Source organism: Anguilla rostrata, chromosome 9 (assembly GCF_018555375.3).
Source record: "Anguilla rostrata isolate EN2019 chromosome 9, ASM1855537v3, whole genome shotgun sequence".
Lineage (NCBI taxonomy): Eukaryota > Metazoa > Chordata > Actinopteri > Anguilliformes > Anguillidae > Anguilla > Anguilla rostrata.
Window position 1 is genome coordinate 16,472,813 of NC_057941.1, and position 23,408 is coordinate 16,496,220.

At 48.4% G+C, this 23,408-nt stretch overlaps 1 protein-coding gene across 1 annotated transcript; it reads left to right on the top strand.

Moving 5' to 3' along the window:
• Positions 1-393: 393 nt before the first annotated feature.
• Positions 394-23,110, top strand: LOC135263048 (integrator complex subunit 6-like). The gene is made up of 18 exons (XM_064350623.1): positions 394-737; positions 853-930; positions 7,891-8,040; positions 9,737-9,826; positions 10,177-10,363; positions 11,291-11,419; positions 11,835-11,998; positions 13,551-13,703; positions 14,317-14,449; positions 15,567-15,661; positions 16,684-16,794; positions 17,830-18,045; positions 19,090-19,216; positions 19,449-19,591; positions 19,717-19,945; positions 20,238-20,603; positions 20,796-20,889; positions 21,701-23,110. The coding sequence occupies exons 1-18, from the start codon at positions 627-629 to the stop codon at positions 21,801-21,803; spliced, it is 2,679 nt and encodes an 892-aa protein (XP_064206693.1). The 5' UTR covers positions 394-626; the 3' UTR covers positions 21,804-23,110.
• The last annotated feature ends 298 nt before the right edge of the window (positions 23,111-23,408 follow it).

Below are 23,408 nucleotides of genomic sequence, written 5' to 3' on the forward strand. Positions count from 1 at the left end.
CAACTTCCCCAACCCCTTCAATGTGAACAACCGAACGGGGAGAGCTAGCCAAATATTTTCCATTTGACAGGCGATGCGGTCTTTTCAGGTCGCCTCTGCCAAACATCTTGGTAAATGTAATATTTATACATTCAGCTTATATTCTATAGTCATATATCACGCTAGCATACCTTTGAAGATTTTAAAATAAAACCATTTAAGACCTGCAGGGAGCCGATACCCTGCTTTCATCCTGCCTGCCCTCAGCAGAGAAAGGAAGAGAGAGGAGGGAGGGCTCGCAAATACTTTCCGATCTCATTGTATATTTAAATTGCCTGTGGCGGGGCGGGGCGTCTTTGGCCAGGCTTGGCCAATACTGTACAGGCAGTAGAATGAGGGCGTTTCGGTCTGTTCGGAAGAGAAGTTCTCCATCAGCGCGAGCTTCAGGAGCGCTCAGTTAAGATAGAGAGGGAGTCAAGCGGCAGCAAGGGGTGGCTGTACGACCCTCTTTTGAGGGGGGTCCGATTATAACAAAAAATATATACACACATATATAGCCATTCTACACGCTCAGGCCGCAAGATAGGTCCTGTGTTGAGTTTAGGCATTTTAAAATAAGCATTACATCTGTCTATACATTTTTAAAAATGCCTATTTTACTTTTCTTGATAGACACGTCCGCTTCTATGAACCAGCGCACTTATTTGGGTACGACGTATCTGGACATTGCTAAAGGCGCGGTTGAGATCTTTATGAAGGTAAAGAATCATTTTACCCATACTTTTCAGCGAAATATCTTGGCTTGTTGGAGCGGAGGGTCCCTTTAAAATAATCAATCGAATTTAACATGTATTGTTTCGTTTTCTTTAACAGCTGCGTGCCCGAGACCCGGCTAGTAGAGGCGACAGGTACATGCTAGTTACATTTGATGAACCACCATACGGAGTTAAGGTAAATAAATGCTCTTAAATTGTGTATTGTTATGGTTTCTGCGAAAATATTTCTGGTATTGAGACTCTACTGTCCCTCTGGTTCGTAGTTGCGGGGTCAGGCGGCCTCCCTTGCGGCGAAAACGGCTAATTTTTGTTAAAATACCCGCAGAGCCGGAGCAACACAGCCTGTGAACATGGCGGACATTTTGCTTTTGTACATCGAGAGCTTGGGCGCTGAGATGGAGGTGGGGAGATTTATTATCCACCATACGTCACGGGTGACGCAGTGATGGAGTAGCTCGTCTCGGATTGGACAACTGCCCTGCACCTCGTTCGTGGCCTCCTCTCACATCCGCTCTATGACTTCTCTTTGCTCGCTCCCATTGGTCAATGCGGACTGTGTCACTGAAACTTCTTTTCATTTGCTGAGAGGCGTCTTTCCTCCTGTGATAGGGAATAGATATGTGTGCGTTTCAACATTTTTTTAATACTGGCAAATACATGCAGTTTTTCTCCAATGAAGTACCCCAGAAATATAATAAAAAATCAGTGCACCCCAGTCCACACAAAAACATCATTCCCTCCCCACTATCCCCTCAGTTAACCCTCAGGCTTCACTATGGCCTTGCCAACCAGGCTCATAAACTGAATTTATGATCTTGCTAAAGTTGAGCAAGAAATGAGAGAGTTCATTAGGTTAACATGTAAATTACATGGGGCTATACTGAGGGACTGATGTAGCACAGTTTGAATGGGAACCAGGCAAGTTTTCAACAATTGAGTGCCCATGATCCACACAGTCTACATGGCTTTTCTTACATGACCAGCAGGTACAAGGTTGGGCTAGATGTGTGCGAATTGAATGATGTATAACCAAGGCTGAGCAACAAATGGGGTCGTGCGAGAAGCTCACCTGCTGCTTTGATAATACAGTCCACAGAATATGACCTAATAATAAGTATGGATGGGGTTGTTTCTGTGCTTTTAATGTTATGCATGGAAATGGCCCGTAGCCATTGTTCTTTGTTTTCTTGAAGCTTCTTCTTGTGACAGAGCTGGCCTGTGTCATACTCAAAGAGCATTCTGCATGTTTATTTTTGAAAATGTTTTTTAAACAAATTTTCTCGTAATTCTACATGCAGCCTCTTTTCAGAACTGCAGTGGATGTTTGGAACGTTCTGGATACAAAGCTCTTACTTTGTCCATCGCAGTTATTCATGAGGTGTTCTGTATGTGCACCCCAGCTCTAACTGTCAGTGCATCATGCATTTATCATGATGCGTGTGTTTTTCAGGCATATATTTTTTGTTGGATGGTGAGCTTCATGTATGGCACATCTACAAGTAGCAGTGTGTGCGTGTCAGGTCTGTAGATGTAGTAGGGGATGTGCAGTATTTGTGGCTGGACGTTGGTGGTGACAGCGCGAGTGGCTTAGTTCCTGTGAGTTCATTAACGCCATGTCTCTGGCAGGTGGCCAGCCATCCCCTGGGGGCTTTTCTCAACCATCTTGTCTCCGCCTTTGTGTCAAAGCTTTCTCTTGCCCTCTGTCTCTCTGTCCCTCTTTCTCTCTGTCTGTCTCTTTCTCTCTCTCTCTCATTCCCACTCCCCCTGTGAACACGGGTGTGTCAGGAATGCTGTTGTCCTTAAAAGATCCAGACCCCACTCGTTGCTCATGTGGTATCTTGTTTCTCTTTTTAGTTTTTGTAGTTGTTTTGTTTTTGTTTGTTTCCCCCAAAAACCAGGAGCTGCCCACTCCCTTGTCACACACTAGAGTTATTCTACAGTCGCACACAGTAAAGTTATGTCTTGTTTTTTTTTTGCTTCCAGTTGGTTTTTTAAGAGACGCTCAAACTGCGACAGAACAGTCCACTGAGTACTGAACATCCTGTCTCCTGTTCAGAATCCCCTGCCCCTCACTCCTGCCCACTGCCCCCCCTCCCCCTTCCACACACTCCCAGTCCAGCGCTAAGCTGCCCAGTCAACTTCACAATCACACTGCCAGCCTGCAAGCTGCTGAATACTGGCTCTGAGTGTTCCTCACCAGCTAGAGATTTTCCCTTGTTACGTGTCTGAGAGTTAGCCTTTTGCTAATCAGTTAAGAGTGCCACGAGACCCTGGCTTTGACAGCAGGCCTTTCCTCGCTCTGTTTGATGCCAGCTCTGAAACGCAGTTGGCTTGAATCTCTGGTTGGGTGACACCCCTTAAGGTGCCTTTAAAAGAAGAAAAAGAAAAATCCTCCCTTTGTTTCTTCTTTGGTCTTTCCAGTCCTTGTGTGGTGGGCGATAGAACCGCAGTGGGAGCTCAGCTCTTTGATTTATGCTCAGCCACTGGTGATCTGCTTGAGAATGATTTGTTTGAAAGAGTCAGTACGCAGAAACAGTCTTTCAGTAACAGTGATATAGCCATGGAGGACCCAACGTTTGACAAGCCTGTCAGAGAAATTGAGAATACACTTTTAATCACAAGAGTTCTGTTCTCTGCTCGGTTTTGCGAGGTGTTCATGCTGAGTGAATGATCCTCACGCAGTCATACACGCGCGCTCATGTGCACACACATGCAAAGGTACGCACATACACACATTCACACTTCCTCTCTCTGACTTGAGGTGGGATTGCTGATGTCTGTTACCTCCTGTCAAGATCTGTTGCGATACTCAAGTGCCTCACTCTTGCTTCCACCCACTATTTCCTTCCAGGTGGTTCCCCTGAAGTCCTCAGTAAGTGCAGAGTACCTGAGCTGCTGAACCTCAGCTGGGAGGCTAAGCCGCTGTGACTCACAGCGAGAGTGCTTGCCATTTCTGCAGTCAGCTTTCATGAGCCCTTTAGCGTCGCTCTGCTAGCAGTGCTGCGTACCACGACTGCGCTCACCTCCGTCTTTCCCGGGTCACTGATATGCGTTTACATTCCTTGCAGGAAGTTTTGAGGGCAGCAGAATGCACCCATTTCCCTCCCCCTTGACGTTTCTCGCTGGGTCTGCTCTTGAGCCAAACCCATTGTTCCTCCATTGCCATCCGTTTGACTGAAAGCGAGGCTTCTCAATGGGGTGTTCCCGGTGCTCCCTCTCGAAACGGTCGGCTCCCGCAGCTCTGCAAACCGTCTGGAATCGTCGGCACGTTCCCTTTCTGGGAAGCGGGAGCTGCTAAGGCCCAGCGGACGGACCGGCGATGCTGGCGGTGGGCGGGCCGGAGTTGTGCCTGAACGTACTTCATTCCGTTGACGTGACAGTCGTGCTTTGTCCTGCGCCTGTGTCCGTGTCTCATCTGAACAGTAGCAAGAACGCCCTCGCAGCGCATTTCTCCAGCTCCCTTTCGAATGAAATGGCCGCTGTCCTGGAAGTGGAATGGGATCGAGTGTCCTCACTTAACTGCCTGCTCAGGCGGGTGGTCGACCACATTTGATCTAAAAGCAGCCTGGTCAAAAAACTGGCAGGACAGTTAAAAGGTTAAACTATCGCGTGTAGTTCTCTGCCATGAGGATCATGGGTAATTTACAGCTGTGTGTGGAACAAGGGGCAGACAAAAGCAGGAAACTTGCAATTCGGTTCAATTAGGTTTTAGTTGTATAGCGTTTTTTACTGGGACACAGATGCAGAAAAATTAGGAAAGACGGGACGTGAACCTGCAAAAAGCCAGCAAGTGAGCTAAAAAATACTCCCCAAATGGAAGAAAAAAAACCAGCCAGATAATAGCAAGAAACAACATATTGTGAGGAAATCTTCGTAGGGAAGGATTCTGTCCCGTCTGCTGCCCTCCCTGTCTTCGCTTTGTCTGGGTCTTCTAGAGGCCTGGCCTGAAGAGACCGAATGGGCTTCCCTTCTCTGGAAGATGGCTGCACCCAAAATACGGCCTTGGACCGCCGGATGTTCTTCCGCAAACTGACCTGCCCGACTCCAGCAAAGATAGACGTCTGAATTCATGTCTTTTTTTACTCCCGTCGCCACAGCTGTTCTTCAGGCTGCGGCTCGCCGAGCTCGCTGCAGCTTTCCCTGAGCCCCGTTGGGAGCCCCGTCTCTCCTCGCCACGGCGACGAGGCTGGAGACGCGAGAGCAGAGTTTGAGGCGTGTGAAAGGAGCCGTTTGAGACGGACGGTGCAACAGACAAAACAGGGGGACGCAGGAAGCGAGGGCACTTGACTGCAGGTCCTTAAACATCAGGGTTTAGTCAGGGGTTAGGCTTTAGGCCATGACCTTCTGCCCTTTGGAATTCACACAGGATGTGTCATGTGCCACGATGAAGAAAAAGCAGTTCTTGAGCCATTTCCTATTAATATGCCTATAGAGACTAAATCATAATGATAGAATCACGAGGTGCTCAAAATAGGTCTATTGTATAGATATGTAGTATAGACACAGCTGTGGTGTGATTCAGTTGACACGGTTATCCAGACTTTGCTGAAAGTTGACAAATGGTGCTTTAAATCCTAACACAGTGACTTAATGTGAGTGAAGTGGCTGTAAGTAGAGCTCCTAAGTTCATTTTGGTACCATCTTGCATATTTGTCACTTTGCCTCAATCCTATTTTAATCATTCTAGTCAGAATGACATCAGTGAAGAATAACACTGACCACAAGACAATGAGTTGGTTCAGTTATGTGGCAAGAGTGGACTCTTGCAGAATATAGCAGAAGCCTGTGACACCTAACTGAATTGTATCTGGCACAGTAGACCACGATCCATGAAGGAAGACTGAATTAAAAAAATGATGTCCGTTGCACAGCATAAGACTTTTTGGCAAAGCCTACGTTTCCCATAATGCTAAAGAATAACAGGCAGAAGTAAGCTAGCCTGTCCTTTAGGATTTCACTTGTCAGCTGGGGAGAGCAGTGCTAGTCATAATACTCTCATGTGTCCAGTCAGCTTTGGAAAGATCTCGGTGCCTGATTTGAGGAGTGAATGTCTGGGCTCCGGTGTATCACATTTCGTGAGGTAATTGTGTCAGGCTAAGGCTGTGATGGCAGGAAGGGTTTGAGCCGCACCTGCCCTGTTTCAGCGAGAGACGGGCCGTAATCCATACACATGAACCTGGTGTCTGACCGCAAAGAAAACACCTGCACCAGATGGCTCCTTTTCCTGCAGTGTCTTACATCGTCTCCTCTTGACTTTGTGATAGCAGTTATCGCTCCCTCTCTCTCCGTCTCTCTCTTTCCCCCCCTCTTCCTCTGCCTGTCTCTCTCTCTGTATTTTTCTGTCTTTCTCTGTCTCTCTTTCTTCCTTTCTCCACCCCCCCCTCTCTCTCTCTCTCTCTTCACTGGAGAGCCAAGGCAGTGATGAGAGGGGAAACTCTGATCGCAGTCATGCTCATACAGGGCCAATTAATTCTTAATGCAAGATGAGGGAACAGAGGAGATTCGGAGGGAAAAATACTCTGCGTTTTGAATAATTGAGTTCAAGCAGGAGTTCAGTCCACGGGAGGGGTTATGTCTGCTCTGAGCTTTTCAAATACAAGGCTGCAGAAATAGGTTCTGACTGAGCCCCAGTGTTCAAAGTGTAACTCTGTGTGTGTGTGTGTGTGCGTGTGCGTGCGTGCGTGCGTGTGTTTACCCGTGTTTGGCAACTAGTGCAGACTATATATATATATATATATTCTATCACTCTATATGTATCACGCTCTTTCACTCTATATATAGACACAGACAAACACATACTGTGTTTATACATTGGTACATACTGTAAGTGCCAAGTTTTTTTGAAGATCAGCTGTAGAAGACATTTGGAAACAGTAAAACAAGAGTCTGGCCTGGTCTTATCAGTGTAAGCAGCACTGTTTACTCTATATGGGGAAATGCAGCGTCATAGGATGTTTGTGTAGGAAACTGTATTTTGTTGTGAAGTATTTGGTCTGCTGTAGTGTATACTAATGTAGTGGAAGTGTGCTGTGGGGAAGGTTTGTTCTTTCCGGAACATTACACTGTTTGCTCTCCACTTCTGAGGAACAACACAGATAGTGGTGACACCCACAAGCCCCCTCCTCAGGTTTTAGTCCTGACTCTTCCCAAGCTGGTGCCTTTAGACTTTGACTCACACACGCAAACACACACGTGCACACACACACATACGCACATACAGACACGCACACATACACTCCCTCTCTCTTCCTCTCTCCCTCCTTCACTCCCTCTCTCTTATCCCTAGATTATGTGTAATTCTGTTAAACAGGAAGGCACTCTGCCCTCCTGGAGTGAGAGTAGCCATAAGGTTGCGGATAATTCTTGGGTTGAGAGTCGGTCCGTAGGCAATAGTGCGCAGCCTTTAGGTCGTGCGTATGCGTGTGTCTGTGGGAGTGTTGCGTTTTGGTCCCTTTATGTTCACCGCATTCAGTTGAATTGGATCATTGAAGATGGAAGGAAACTGACCTCATCTGCTTCTTCGCTGGCCGTCTACAATGGCCCCCGAACGTTAACCACGCCCACATTCTGTGCTGTGTGCACAATGAGGAGGATGTTACTTTGAATGAAAGGCCAGTTTCAGCTGGTAAAGTCACTCCTCTGTGCGTCTTGGAAAAGTCCTTTTAGCAGCGAAAAAAGCTCATTAAGAAGAGAAAGTGTGTCTGTGTGGGGGCAGTGGGGGGGGCATGGAATGCCAGTCAGCAGTGTACGTCTGCCTCTTTTGTCTGTTCTATAGAGGAGCTCTCGTCCATACAGTTATACAGTGGGATATTTACTGAAGCAATTCAGGTGAAGTACCTGGTATAATGGCAGTGTCCCACCTGGGGAATTGAATCAAGAACCTTGGAGTTGGAAGCCCAGTTCCCTAACTATCACACTACACTGCTGACCTGATCACACAATTTTTTTTATAGTGAAAGGGCAATAGTAAGTGCCTAATAGCACTTCACAATTGAAAGATACAGTATATAGAAATAACACTAATGAGAGTAATGCTCAAGATGGTTTTTGACCTGTGATATGAAAAGTCTGTCCCTCTCTCTCTCCCTCCCTCCCTCCCACTCTCCCTCCCTCTCACCCTCCCCCCATTTTCCAGGCGGGATGGAAGGAGAACCACGCCACCTTCATGAGCGAGCTGAAGAACCTGCAGGCCTCTGGTCTGACCACGCTGGGCCCCGCCCTCCGCTCCGCCTTCGACCTGCTCAACCTCAACCGCCTCGTCTCGGGCATTGACAACTACGGACAGGTACCGGGCCCTCGCTGCATGCGCTGAGGCCAAAACGCAAAGGAACCAGTATGAGAGGAACAGCCTTTCAGCCTTTTAGTATGCATGCATATGCCTCGGCCTTTATGGCTGACTATTTCAGAGCTCATTTCTTTGCTTTGGTTGAATGTAGGGATGTATGCGAATCCGAATACTGTATTCGGGAAGGCACGAATAACGCAATGGAAACAGTTATTTCTTCTACACAAAGTTGCTCGTTATTATTCGGATTCGGGGGGGGGGGGGGGGGGAGTCAGCTCCATGTCGAGTTCTCATAGTCTCTATCTAGCCTAACGTTACACAGGCAGAGAGAGAGAGAGTATCTGGAACTCGGGCACATAGCAGCTGCCTCGTGCAAAAGTATTGCAACGGAACGCAAAAGTAAAAAAAAAAAAAAAAAAAGAGCTAGGGGGCTCCGTAGTTTCTCAATAAAGTTTAATTGAGTTTTGAACTGCGCCGTCACTAGTCACCTAGCCAATATTAAAATTCTTGATTTTAGGTCAGAATGGTCTCGCGGCATGCTTGTTAGCTAACTATTGAATTGTATTCAAAACAGCGGTTACTATAAACGCAATTGTTCACAAACATACGGATGAAAATGCGTCCCATAGCCAAGAGTTAAATGCGGAACACCTATTCTACTGTCCAAATAAAGGACGATTCTGATTTGCGGGATGGATGGCAACCGTAAATAAAGCTAGCAACAGTAACTAGAAATGTGATTCAACGTTGCCATCAATTGTGAAATTGGACATTGAAAAGAGGAAAGAAAAGCGAAAGAATAATGTTGCTGTTTAAACTGCTGGATTTTGTAGCGCATTGATTTCATCATGCAGGAAGTTCATAAAACCTAGTTTAGTTACAAATAAAAAGAGAGAGAGAGAGATGAAAAGTACAGTATGATGATGTGGAAATATATTTCATAATGAAGTATATGCCAATATTAAATTAATTTCACGCTTTGAAGGCACAACAATTGCATTGCCAATGAATATTAGGTTAGAAAATACAACATTTGCCCGATTTAACGTGACTTCCGATATAAACCACGCCCACTTCCGGTTGTTTATCTGCATACAGATACACAGACAGATAATTTTGTTGGTTGAATAGATACAGATACAGATAATGACGTCTCTGTACACCCCTAGTTGAATGGCTGTTAAAAGGGCGAAAGGGAAATGGGTTTATTTATGGGAGGGCCTCAGAAGCCCCAGGACCTGTGTGGTGTGTGTTAAAGGTGTGTGTGTCTTTGATAATGGGTGAAATCAGGGTGGATTTTCACACAGCTGAGGCTGAGCAATGCAGGAAGCAGGTGCACTTGCACTGTAGTTCTCAGTCCCTCTGCAGTGCTAAACGGAGAACACAGAACATCTTCACCCTCCTCTTCATTCGCACTCTCAAGTCTTAAGCCTCTTCGTTATTAAAACACATTGTTCTCCTAGCCATGCCTTATTTGTTCCTCATTGTTCCCTCACATTTTCAGAGAACAGGGTATTTTTTTCCCTCCTCTTTCTTAATCTCGTAAACAAGTGAAGCCTCTCAAACAATTATAGCCGTGTGATCACAGGGGACCCTCATCTTCCCCGCGGGTCTGTGGCGGGTCCCCCTCGTCCGCTCCGCGAGGCGGAGTCTCGCCCTCATCCCTCTCTCTCTCTCTCTCTCCCTCCCCCCTCAGGGCAGGAATCCTTTCTTCCTCGAGCCCTCCGTGATCATCACCATCACCGACGGCAGCAAGCTGACGCACAGCTCGGGGGTGCAGGAGGAGGTGAGAGCGCACGCGGCTAGCGGCTCGCGGCTCGCCGAGGAGGACCGGCGGAAACGGGGAGAGGCTGCCAGACACGCCCCGCCCTTTCTCTGCCGCCTCTCCGCCGTATTAAAATCATCGCTCCGGGATTTACACTCACGTTCATTTACGAATTTGCTGGACGTTCGTAATCTGGACGTCGTAGAAACATTGAACGTGGCAATCGTTGGAAGAGCAGCGCTAGTCCTCGGAAGTCAAACAAGCCGCAGACACAAACCCAAGTCGACTGTAGAGCAAAAGCGCAAAAAGTCGAGTATGGTTTTTTTCTGCCCTCCCACACCTCCCCTTTGCCCCCCCCTCTCTCTCTGCAGCTGCACCTGCCCCTGAACTCGCCCCTGCCGGGCAGCGAGCTGACCAAGGAGCCGTTCCGCTGGGACCAGCGGCTGTTCGCCCTGGTGCTGCGGCTGCCGGGCGCCGCCGCCGCCGCCGAGAGCGAGCAGCTGGGCAGCGTGCCCACCGACGAGTCGGCCATCACGCAGATGTGCGAGGTCACCGGAGGTACGGCCGAGCGGCGGTCCCCGCCCCGAAACGTCCAACTCCGCTGCAGACTCAAAATGCAGAGGATGGGGAAGACCTCTCATTCGATTCCGGTTTACGAGCAAACAGCAGAGCAATGCACTATGGGATTGCTGGCTGTCTGGCTCCAGAGTCTCCCACAGTTGACGGTGCCCAGGGGTGTGGCTTTCGTGCTCACCGATTTGCATCTATTTGCATTCAACTGAATGCCTTTGTTTCGGATCAAAGTGGCTTTGGAGCCAGTGAACCTGCAATCCCGTAGTGAATTATTCCATTGTGCTTACGAACAGGCCTCGGCCAAAAAAGAAGGAATCTTGAAACGGTAACTTGAAAACGTGAGAGAGACGTTTGTAATGCAGCATTATCTGCATTTTCAGTTCATGTTTCCAGTGGTGCGTCCCTTTAAAAGTCCAGAGCAAACAGAGTTTCTGTGACCCACCCCTTGTGAGCATACACATATGTATAGTAGCGCACAGTGTGCTCAGATATTTGAGTATTTTTTAAATATAATATATTTGAACATAACATATGATGCCGGAGTGAGTGAATGTACTATACTACCACTGTGTGTAACTACCGCTGCTTTTGATTTGATTGGTGTGCATGCCAACAGTAAGGTGTTTTTGTCATGTGTGTCTCATAAACCGTGTAAAATGCTCTCATGACCGACCAGCGGGTTCCCACCCACAGTCTGAGAGCCACTGCCCTAAACCCCTCATTGTTGGCATAATAACACACCAGTTGGGGCAGGCTCATTTAAAACGCCGTGTCGGTGGCTAAGATCGGGAAGTAGGGAAAACGTGGAGGTGAGCCATTGAGAACACAGGCAGAAATGCGCAAGCCCCAACAGTGCTGTTTGAGACGGGGCCCTGCCTGTTTGCATCGTCTCTGTCCCTTCCACCCTTCCAGGCCGGTCCTATTGCGTCCGGACCCAGCGCATGCTCAACCAGTGCCTGGAGTCCCTGGTCCAGAAGGTTCTGAGCGGCGTCGTCATCAACTTTGAGAAAACGGGGCCGGACCCGCCCCTGTTAGGCGAAGGTAGGGACAGAGGAGGAGTGGCCTTTTCGGCGCACGTCTGGCTGCTTGTCTGCAATGGCGTTGTTTGCATTTTTCAGAATTTCAGTTGCACTGTACCACTTATACACAAGCACTGTATGTACTGTGATGCTGACCATCTTGCATTGTATATTACATCATCTGTGGGCGTGAGTTTTATCTTCACTCTTCTAATGTGGAATTTAGCAGCATTCATGTCCAGGACAAATTTTCCTTGGGGGTTGGGGATGAAGTTTATTGTAACTTCTCTTATGGTCACGTGACTGATTCTGGCCAATGACTAACAGTGCAGCTGTACGTGTACTGAGGAGCCGCTCCAGGTTATTTCACTGTTTGTTGATGGGGGGAGTCTCAGTCTGGGCGGGGGACTTGAGCCTGTCGCGTCCCGCCTCTGCAGACGGCCTAGTTGACCCGGCCCGCCCCGCCCCGTCCTTTGGCCCGCAGCCCTGGCACAGCTGCCACAAGCTCATCTACATCCGGCCCAACCCCAAGACCGGCGTCCCCGTGGGGCACTGGCCCATCCCAGAATCCTTCTGGCCCGACCAGAACTCCCCCACTCTGGTGAGTAGGAGACTCTGCCACTTTTACATTCCTCCAGCTCAGCGGAGGGCTTTTCTGTATTCACATCCTTTAGTCCTGCCTCAGAAGAGCCAAACGCCCACTGTTAGCCGCTGAGAAACGCCTTTCTGTCAGTTACAGCATGCAGCGAGTTCAGTTAAAGGCCTATGATTTGGAGCGCAGAGAAGCCAGCTGTGCCCTCTGGGAAACGGAGTTTATTGGGGACTTCGCTGAACCGCCCTTTCGGCCGGTTGACTGATAGCCCCGGCCGTCTCGTCGCCGGGGCCAGAGCGGGGAGGATTTAATCGCCCCGCGAGGAGCTTTTTCGGAGCGTCGGAGTCAGGAATAGACGCCCGAATGCTTCCAGTCCCGCGCTGTTTGGCCGGGTTTCCAGTCGGAGCTGTGGAGTAATTTCTCTGCGGCCTGCCAGGGTGGCACTGCTGTTGCCAAGGGGGCCAGCTGAGAGAGAGAGAGAGAGGGGTCATAGCACCCGCTCAGCACGGCCGCTCTTGTGACATGCTGTTTGTTTCTCTGTCTGATTTCTCAATCGGCCACGGTGTGCTGTACCAGCTGTACCGGCTGCGCAGATACACACCTGCTACGCTGTTGGAAAGCGTCCATCTTGTTTGCGTGAACTACGTTATCGAATACAGAGTTGTGAATGAGCGTATGCGGTAGCTACTAGAAGCTCTATCAACATAAGCATCTATTGGAGGTAGATAGCAATTCCAGCATTATTTTATAGTGTTCTTATGAGTATATGTGAGCGAGTCTGAACGTCAGTTGTGTTGTTTGAGATTGTGAGTGTGCAGTGTATATTTGTTTGTCTCTTGTGTCTGAGGGAAAGGATGCTTTCAGAAACCTGCTGCTCCATTTCTGGCAGCCAGCCTCTGTCACTTTTTCTGCCAAGATGTCAAAAAAGGAACCTATAGCTTCCTTTGCCGTAAGGTTTGTTTTTGCCGAAGGATGTGGATTAGAAAATAAAGGAAAAAGGAATGGTTCTTTAATAAAGGCAGTTAATGCTGTGGTTCTGAGTCTGTCAGGGGAAAATGATGATTGTGTCCCAAGCCACATAACGTAACATAACGTAAGACGAGAACAGGCCATTCAGCCCAACACTGCTCGTCTGTTCCTACCACTAAACTGTACTTAATGCTTAGTTTACCTAAAAGCTAGATAGTATCTAACACTGTATCAAGCCGGGCCTTGAATACCCCACTACATGTCCATGCAAGCTATTCCACACATTGACCACTCTCTGTGTGAAAAAATATTTCCTAATGTCTGTGTGAAATTGACCCTTTGCCAGTTTCAGATGCGCTGATTGTCATGTGTTAGTTCATTAATGGGTAACGCAGCACCTATGACACGGGCTAATTGGCCGCGTGCTGAGTTGGCCTCAGGCTGTGCCCGGTGTTTGCGAGAGAGAAGCTTTTCAAAGCGGCGACGCGAAACCGTGTCGATTGGTGGGTTTCTGGCCAGGGGCGGGGCTAGCCAGCGATGACGTGTTTTCTTTCTCCCTCCCTCCCTTCCGTCACCCCCCCCTCCCCCGCAGCCGCCTCGCACGGCTCACCCGGTGGTGCGCTTCTCCTGCGTGGACTGCGAGCCCATGGTGATCGACAAGCTTCCCTTCGACAAGTACGAGCTGGAGCCCTCGCCCCTCACGCAGTACATCCTGGAGAGGAAGTCGCCGCACATGTGCTGGCAGGTGGGAGCAGTGCCCTCTTCAGCCCTCCGCACCGATTCCTCTGGGCTGCTCTGTTAAACCTTGATAATGTAGACCAGTGGTAATCAACCCTGTTCCTGAAGATCTGCTGTCCTGTAGGTTTTCATTTCCACTCTAATTTGGCACGCCTGACTCTACTAATTAGCAGCTCAAGGAGATCTCTATCTGTTGAATGAAGGTGTGTTTTTTAGGGTTGGAGTGGAAACCTACAGGATGTTTGTTCTCCAGGAACGGGGTTGGTTACCACTGATGCAGATGAACGGGTAAATCATTTGCTCTCTGCTAGGATCTTGCGCTTGTACTCGCCCAAGCAAATCTGGTGAACTGAAACCGTACTCTCATGCAAGGGAACTTTAGAGTTAATCATGAGGAAATGGACCCTTTTTATACAGACCTGGGTTTGCGTTCATGATGAATCTGAGAGCAGCAGCGCTGGTTTCGGATCAGCTTTCCCCCTGTCCGTATCCACTGTGAGCTAAAAACGCAGAACTAGACCAGCGCTTCCACTCTGAGATGCTTTATGAACGAGCGTGGGCCCTGGTCCCTCGCTGGTGATGTCATTAAGCTCCTCCCACTTCCCCCCCCCCTCCTCCAGGTGTTTGTGAGCAACAGCGGGAAGCACAGCGACCTGGGCCAGCCGTTCGGCTACCTGAAGGCCAGCACCACGCTCACCTGCGTCAACCTCTTCGTCATGCCTTACAACTACCCGGTCCTGCTGCCGCTGCTGGGTAGGGCGCCGGTGCTCCAGCGTTCTCACCACGGCGTTCTCTGCCCCGTGGTGTTCTCACCTCCGGCGTCTTCACTCCGTGCGTTCTCTTCACCTCCGTGGCGTTCTCTGCACCGCCGTGGTGTTCTCTTCACCTCCGTGGCGTTCTCTTCACCGTTCTCCACACCTCCGCGGCCCTCCTGCTGTAGCACCAGTCAGGCCTCTCAGAGCGTCCCTCTCAATGACGTAGCCATCACAGAGGCCCATATGAACACACAGTACACAACTGCTGAGATTTCAGCCTCAGCACTACGGACTGATTGGTCACCCGAATGGGCGTGAAACAGGAAGTAGTGCTGCTCCTTACGATCAAACATTTGACGGAAAAGAGTCACACTTTCCGCCGATAAACGCGCAGCTGGAAAAAATCTAAATCAGCCTAAGGGGCAGCTCCTGCGCTATCACTGAAGAACGCAGAGTGAAAAAGGCCACAGCCTTTGATATGGGGAAGGACAAGAAAAAAATCCCATTTGCAATAGATTCCCGAGATAGTGGGTTACTGGAAAGGGGTGCATTGTTTGGAAAACAGAGCTTGAAAAAAAACACGTTGTGTTCCTGTGAATTTTCAACCAAAGACAAAGCAGGTTTTAGTTACGTATACTGCCTGTGTGAATTATTTACCTTCCTCTAATCCCAATTTTGAGTAATGATTTAAAAACTAGCTAGATTACTGTAATGCATCCAGTTCCGTGTTGTTTTCCTCTGGTTTGGCAGTGTGTCACACACATTACATTACAGGCATTTAGCAGACGCTCTTATCCAGAGCGACTTACACGACTTACACTACACACGGTGAGGGAAACCCTCATTTCACATCTGATCAAAACTAGGCTCACCCAGGTGTGGATGTTGGAAAGATGGGCTGAATCCAGGGTCCTTCAGCCGGGCTGAATTTGACTTCAAATGCTATGGTGTAGTAATATTTTATTCGACACGAATGTCAAAGTCAGCTGTCTCTGTCTGGGGTGGGGGGGGGGGGGCAGGGCAGGAGAGCTCTCAAGTGCTCAAAGCTCCCACCTCTCCTCTCCATGTGTCCTTGCATGAACTTTTCCTTCTGTTTTGTGCTCCTCTTTCCACAGATGACCTGTTTAAAGTGCACAAGCTGAAGCCAAACGTGAAGTGGCGACAGGCCTTTGAGATCTACCTTAAGTCCATGCCCCCGTATTTCCTCTTGGTGAGTTAACACCTTGTCAATAGGGAATGCCTTATTTATACAAATGGGAAAATTGGAAAATGTCCCCAATCTGGGAACTGGGTAACTGGTTCTTGTTTACATGGAATTATGAGCCTGTCCTTAACAGTGGAGTGTAAAATCTGAAAATGAACTTTGACAAGGTGACTGCCGGTAATTCTGTGCAAATATTTGCCTCGACTGCATAACGGGAACCTCCGCTGGAAAGAAGACATGGACTCAAAATGCAGAGAATGGGAAATTAAAAACACTTTTATTAGGTTTGGTTCAACAAGGGAAGCAGATCTTTCCTACTTACCATTCACTGCGTTTCAGTTCATGTTTATTTCCGATGGAGGTTGCCTTTATAAGGATTATTGTCGGCTTGAATACTTGGATTTTATGGCTTTCGTGCTGTTTTGTACGTATGGTCTGACGCAAACGGGTTCTGTTGAGGATTGCATTAAGAAACAGGACAAGCTGTTCAAAAGTGCCTGCCAGCTGACTGACAATGATTAAAAATGTGATATGTTTGAAGCTCTAGCATTTGAGAGCTTGTCCAACTGACCTTTGGTTGGCAAAATATTTCCCTACGGCTAAAATAGCTTTTAAAATTGACATTTGAAGGCATGCTTAAAATGCTTTAAATGCTTCTGTGCTGATTTAAAGATTTGTTTTTGTGGATAATAACAGAAGTGAGTTGTTTTCGCATGGTTGGTTTGATGACAGTGTGCAGTTTGCATATCATTGACAAAATACTCACAAAAGCATTGGCTGGAATCACCAGCAATAAAAAATGATTATGAGGGATTATACATTTGGATGCCAAACCATACATACAACACAATTACCCAAGTAGCTGTACTGAGTTACTGACCCAAGGCAATTGTGTTGTATGTATGGTTTGGCGTCCAAACGTCTAACTGCGTGTGCGTTTTTTTCACCACGTGCATGTCCAGACATCTGCGTGACGTTGTATTTTTTTGCGCGAGTTTCACCACATCTCTCCCTCCTCTCCCACGCAGCCGTTGAAAAAGGCGCTCAGGATGATGGGGGCTCCGAACCTCATCTCCGACAACATGGACTGCGGCCTCAGCTACAGCGTCATCTCTTACTTGAAGAAACTGAGCCAGCAGGTACAGCGGGCCCCATCTCCACTGAACCCGCTCTGTCTGTACAGGGCTGCATTACAGCTGGGCTCTGACGTCACTTCGCTGGTCACAAGCATTCTGGACACCAGCATTGGAGGGCCTACTGTTTTTGAGATGACCAGGAATATTTCATTGTAGAACTATAATAATTCATAATCGTACCTCTGGGTGAAAATACAGGAAGGCTGTAGAAAAAGTTGAAAGCAGGCTATATGTTGTTCTACTGAAATGCTATATACATTGTTTTTTTTGTTGCCAGGTTCTTTCTGGCTCTCTAATTAAGCCCAGTAGGACATGTGAGCCAGGGGAGTTATCTTGTCAAGTTGTGCAAGGCGTCAGTTGTTGATATTTGCTCTTCTTTTGACTCAAACCACATGCAAGCCAGTGAGAAAAGGTGGAGATATTTGTGGGTCAGTGCTGTTTGCACTGAAGACAGTTCCTGCTACTGCTAATGCCTGTCTGAAAAAATGTCCCCGTTTTCTAGCAACACTGAATTTCAGCCAGGCACTTTTTTAAACTGGCTTTTTTAAGATTGCCACCATTTAAGATGGTTATCGCTAAAGCCGCAAAGAAGACTGTCCTTTACATGACCTGACTGGAAGTATTTGTATACATGAAAGCTTTTGCGCGGTTGCAGTGACTGACCTGTGAAAACATTTAAATGTGTGAGCCCCGTGAAGCAGCAGTGCTGGCACAGTCAGCTGAGTTAAATGGGAGCAGTGCTTCAAACACATGAACTCTCCTGCACTTGCATTTCTGTGAGCTGCTCACTGAAGTCAGAAATGAAAATATCAGCAACATCAAAAAATACTCGACTTAGAATCTCATAAACCAACATATATATAAAATTTGCTCTTGTTAGCTATCTTTTACTTCTTTTGTGAATGTGATTTGTTATATATGGTTTCAAAATTAAGTTAAAAAAAATAAAAAATGTTTTTTTTTTTACTTGGTCAGTATTTAAGTTACGATATTCCTTCATCGGGTCGTCGTTTAGACTCTGGCTGATTTTCTCTTCAGGCGAAGATGGAGTCGGACCGGCTGATTGTGTCCGTGGGGAAGAAGCCCCCCCAGGAGACGGGCATCAAAGTGAAGAACCACTGGAGCGCCCTGTCCCTGGCCCACCGCCGCGACTTCAAACAGCTGCTGCAGGGCATCACCGGGGAGGCCCCCCTCCGCCTCGCCGACATCAACTTCAAGGAGTTCTCCGGCTTCCAGATCGCACTGCTCAACAAGGTACCGCGCCGCCCGAAAGGACAGGAGCGTTCAGACGGGGCTCGTAAGACCCGCTCTCTGCGGAGGTTTATTATATTAGCCAAATAATTTGCCGTTGGTGCAGCGACCTGCTCGACGGTGAGGAATTAGATGGCGGAATTACATTGCGTTACATTACAGTCCCTTAGCAGATGCTCTTATCCAGTGAGGTACAGGACAAGTGTTCCCAGGAATACATAAACGTGGTGCCGCCTATGAGGAACAGAAGGCCTAGATGCAAAGTATACTGCGGTACCTGCATTATATATATCTGGAGATGATATATTCTAGCAAGGTCATTTCATCCATATGCTTCCTACCCTGGCAACTTGTCTTTATTGCACGCACCAGTGGTTCCCCTAATTAGTCAGCTTGAAGGTTTTCTGACATTGACCAAAAATAGCCATACTCTTAAAACTGCCCCATTGTACGGTATGTTAAGAATGCAAAGTGGCCAACATCAGTGTTCGTTTCTGGAATGAAACGTTATGATATCACCAGGAAGGCGCATTTAAAATAAATAATTGGAAGGTCAGGCAAACAAACTAATGATTAGAACTGAAAACAGAAGTAGATACCACTACACAGCTGACTTGTCTCTTTACACAGTGATACCCTTGACATTATTGTGCCAAAAGGAATACCAAAAAAAGAAAGAGGGTCAGGGGAGCCATATTGCAGTCTGAAGGCGTCAACAGTCCTGCAGGGTGTTGTTCAGTTGGCCCCTGACTTACCTGTGGAGGGAGGACTTCGGTTGGAAGGGTTTTCCTGCCTGGTTACACATCAGCAACTCCTTTAGCCAGTCAGGCACCTGTGGTTTCTTTGCCTCAGCGATGCTAGAGCTGCAGACCCACAGAGCAATCACTGAGCTGCTCTGCTGGTGGTTGCCTGGATGAAGCCTCATATCAGGTCAACAAATATCATTCGTGAATCGGGTTCGACAAGTTTGAGCACACTTTTCCTGCTGCGTTTTCCGTAGACCCACAGGAGGGGTGTATTTCTAAATTCTACCTTCTTCCCCGTCAGGACCTTAAGCCCCAGGCCTATCGGAACGCGTATGACGTTTCCCGGCGGAACCTTCTGGATCAGCTGACCCGCATGCGCTCCAACCTCCTGCGCACCACGCAGAAGCTTATTCGAGGGCAGGACGAAGGTGCACACCGAAATACAGACCGGCAGCCGCGAGCATGGACCAGTGATACTGCTTTGAGACATCACTGAAGCCTAAACGCTGTATCAGGCTGTGTGCGCAATTACTGCAGTTTCTCCACAAAGCATAATGCCCTGCAAGCAATTACAGTAAATCTCACTGGTCAATTTTTTCTGGTTGTATTGATTTCATTGGTCAGCTCTGAGGTTATATTGATTTCTCTGTTGGCTCACAGACTACTTACACAGCATCCCAGTGGCCCAGATGGGGAACTACCAGGAGTACCTGAAGATGATGCCGTCCCCCCTGCGGGAGATAGATCCGGACCAGCCCAAACGGCTGCACACGTTCGGCAACCCCTTCAAACAGGACAAGAAGGTAACCCCGTCGGCCCCTTCCAGGCTCCGCACCCCGAGAAATGCACACAAAGGCAAGACTGATGGACTGCGACCTTTGACCCCTGTCCCTCTCACCTCCCCTCCTCCTCCTCCTCGCTCGCGCAGGGCATGATGATTGACGAGGCGGACGAGTTCGTGACGGGCCCCCAGAACAAAAAGAGGGGCGGCTCGGGGGACCCCAACTCGGGGGCCGCCCTGAAGAGGAGGAGGAGCATGTCACCCCTGTTGCGCCGGCCGCAGACGCCGCCCATCATCACCAACCACGTGGTGGGGAAGGGGCCCCCGGGGGCCCAGGTCAACCACAGCCTCATCAAGCCTATCCCGCTGCACAAAGGTAGGCCTTCAGACAGCTGGAGAGCACAGGGCAACCACCCAGGGAGGGATTTCTGTGTAAACCGTGCAGTCTGCCACGGCAGATGGCGGGGCCTGCACAGCAAATTAAAAACCAGGCAGGAAATCATAACACAAGCAAACAGTACAAAGCTCTTCCACAACACTAAAGAGCATTGTACATCGTCAGTACGAGATGTAATAACAAAGTTAGTTCATTTTCAGGTAATACTTTTTATATAAGTGCAGTGCTTTGGTTTGTATGCCGTGTCACTCTCTACTGTCTCCCCCTACAGGATCAGAGAGGAACAGCGTTCTGGGCTCAGAAAGCAATGGGGAGCAACTGAAGGGCGCAGAGACGGGTGGAGGCTGGCCTGGAGGACTGGACGGGGGGGGTGCGGCGGACCTCATGCCGGAGGACGTGACCGGGGAAGGGGGAGAGGGCAGAGTCCGAGTGGAGGACAGATTTGGGGAAGACGGGCTGGATGAGAGGCCTCCTGGCCATCCAGAAAACTGTGAAGAATTGAGTCCCCCGGGACAGGAGGGCGCGCTAGAGGGAGCCGGAGGGGAAACGCTCAGGACAGTCACCATATTCCCCCTGGAGGGCACCAACGCAGAACTCCGCACACGGGTCCTCAAAGAAGTTCGGAAGCCTGGTCGCAGTGAGTATTCAAACTGAAAGGGATGTTCTGGCACCTTCCGCTGTAGGCAGTAAGACTATCTCAATCCCTTCGAGACTTGCTCAGTTGTTGCGCATTCTTGTTACACAGACGCACACATTTCTGCCACGTTGCATCATTCCTGGATGTGCTTGCTTGCTGGCCTCTAACTCCTCTTGCCTGTGCTCTCCCCAGATTACGAGACAATATTCAGGCTTCTGGAGGAAGTGAGGGGCCCTCTGGAAGTGCAGAAGTACTTCATCCATCAGACCATTAAAGAGGCCGCCAGGTAAGACCTCTGTGCTGCAGAACTACACTCTTACACACTTAACACATGTACACAATACGAGATGCTTTTGGTGAAAGTAGGATGAGATGGTCTTATGTTGACAGAAAACTAGATTGGAGGGTGAGAACAGAATTCTGACAATAGATATAGTTTTTAGTCATAGGAACTGTTTATTGTTTGTTGTAAAGGCAACAGTGTCCTATTTCCTAATCTGTTTTATGATAATAAATGATATGATAAATGATAAGCAGTTGATCAGCATATGTACCATACAGTGCTTTAGAGTGAGCCCTTTTTCCATAGACATGATAAAAATGCGCCCTGTTTAGTGATTCTGTAACTCATCTGTGACTGAAGTCTCATACAAACCCCAGAATGCATTTCATACGTGAGCAGGAGGAGGAGCAGAAATATCCTAAGTGCATGCTGGGATCTAAGGCAGATTGGAACAACCTTGAAGGGATCACTTTCCATTTCAAACTGAAAACATACTTAAAGTGGCTTAATGACCCCAGGATATGCGCCCAGTTTCATATTGAGATTCTAAAAGTAAGAATCAAGTATCCATACATGCACTTCTCATTCACCAGAGGGTGAGAAATGTAACATTCAGACCGTGCAGAGGTGAAAATCTCTGCCCTGAGACTTCATTCGGATATCCCCAAATTTGTGAGAAGACCTCCCGACTTCAAAAGGCATGTTTCATTGCCGTTGCCACGCTTCCGTCTCATGGGGGCGAGCCGACCTGAGGTCAGACGTAGCGCAGCCTTTTAACCTCGGCCTCTCGCGCCGCCCCCTGCGTCCCTCCCAGGTTCAAGAAGCGCGTCCTGATCCAGCAGCTGGAGACGGCCCTGGAGGAGATGGAGGAGAAGCACCTGCTGCCCGCCGGCCTCAACAACGTCCACGGCAGGTAGTGCAGAGAGCGCGCTGCACCACGCCGCTCCCCGCCGCGGGCAGGGGAGGGACAGCGAGAGAGGCGCGGACCGCAGAGCCGCCGGAGACGGGGAGACTGACGGCAGCAGGCTCCGCCCCCCGGGGAGTGGGCGAGGGGGAGGGGCGTCTGAGGGAGGAGCGGCGGAGGGCAGAGGTCGCCGCAGCCAAAGGGCTGAGCGCTTCTCGCGCAGAGGAAAGGAGGGGGAGGACCCAGGGAGGGACGCACTGGGCAAGAGCGCTGAAGGAATCCTCAAATTCCCCTCTGTCCTTTTGCTGTTGGTCCCCCTTCTGTAGACCGCCCAATGGCTACACGCCCTCACCCATAGCCCGGTCTGCTTTGCCCTCAAGAGGAACTTAGGCTAATAGTTTTTCAGGCAGAGACCGTGCATCTCGTGTGCCGAGTGCAGCTGAGAGGACAGATAAATGTGGAGGTGGAGTAGTCATGATCCCCTGTGAGTTCCCTTCAGCAGTGGGAAGGTGTGAGATCTCCAACTCAAAGGAGAGACGGAGCACCGAGCAGTTCTACGGGAAAACCGTTCCTGAGGGTGTCAATGGGCTTCCTGTACAGAGGTGTAGGTCATCTCCCACAGATGCAGGTAGCAGTTCTTCAGGCCGACTTTCCTGGCGGGCAAGCTGACGACAGGCCAAGGATACTCGCGCGAGTTCTCTTATCTACCTCAGTCCCTCCATTTTCCTTTTCTTTTTCAAAGAACTCTCTTGTTGTCCTTCGGTGAGACTTTGGTGTCATTCAAAACAAGGCAGTAAATGAACTGGGAAAACAACCTTTGAAGAAACGGTAGCTTACGTGGACTTGGAGGATACCCGGAAGGTTGTTTGCTGACATGCAGAGTACACCTCTACGTTTCCCCCCCAAACCTCCAGGAGAATTATTTACCAGGACATGTGGTTTGTTTTACTAGTCCTGGAGCTTATTCCACTCTACTGCGTCACTAAAGCTCGCGATAACCCACTTAATGTCAAACGACTTTAAATCATCAAATACCACACCCCCACATCATAAATCCACTCCAGCCCTGGACAACTGCATTTGATCATGCTGGGTTTAAGAATCACAAATTCAAACTGTTTTTTTTTCTTTTATTCTCTTAAAATGAAAGATGTGTACTACTTTTTAGATGTTCATACATGATGAAAGAAATAAGATTATTTTTGGACAGTATTCTTACCAGAGCATAAAAATTGATATTTTAAAGAAAACCTTGTATAAAGAACATTTTGTAAACATTTTTAAAGAAACACAAAAAATTAATAAAAATCATAAAGTTGAGAGTAATTATGTACATCTGCTACCTCTAGACATTCACACCCACAAGCCTTTTCCAGCTGATTGGACCCAAAGAGAATTCAGCTTCCATCATGACACTCTGGGCTTGAAACCCTTTTAAATTAAATACACAAACCACATTCAGCTAGGACTTGATTTCAGCCATTAATGCTAACGTGTTAATCATAATCTGGTTTGTGTTGGTGATCAGTGGGCAGGACATCCTTAATATTTCACTGTAGAGCGTTACATTAAAATGAACATTTTGCATGACACCCTGTATGACAGACAGACATGATTC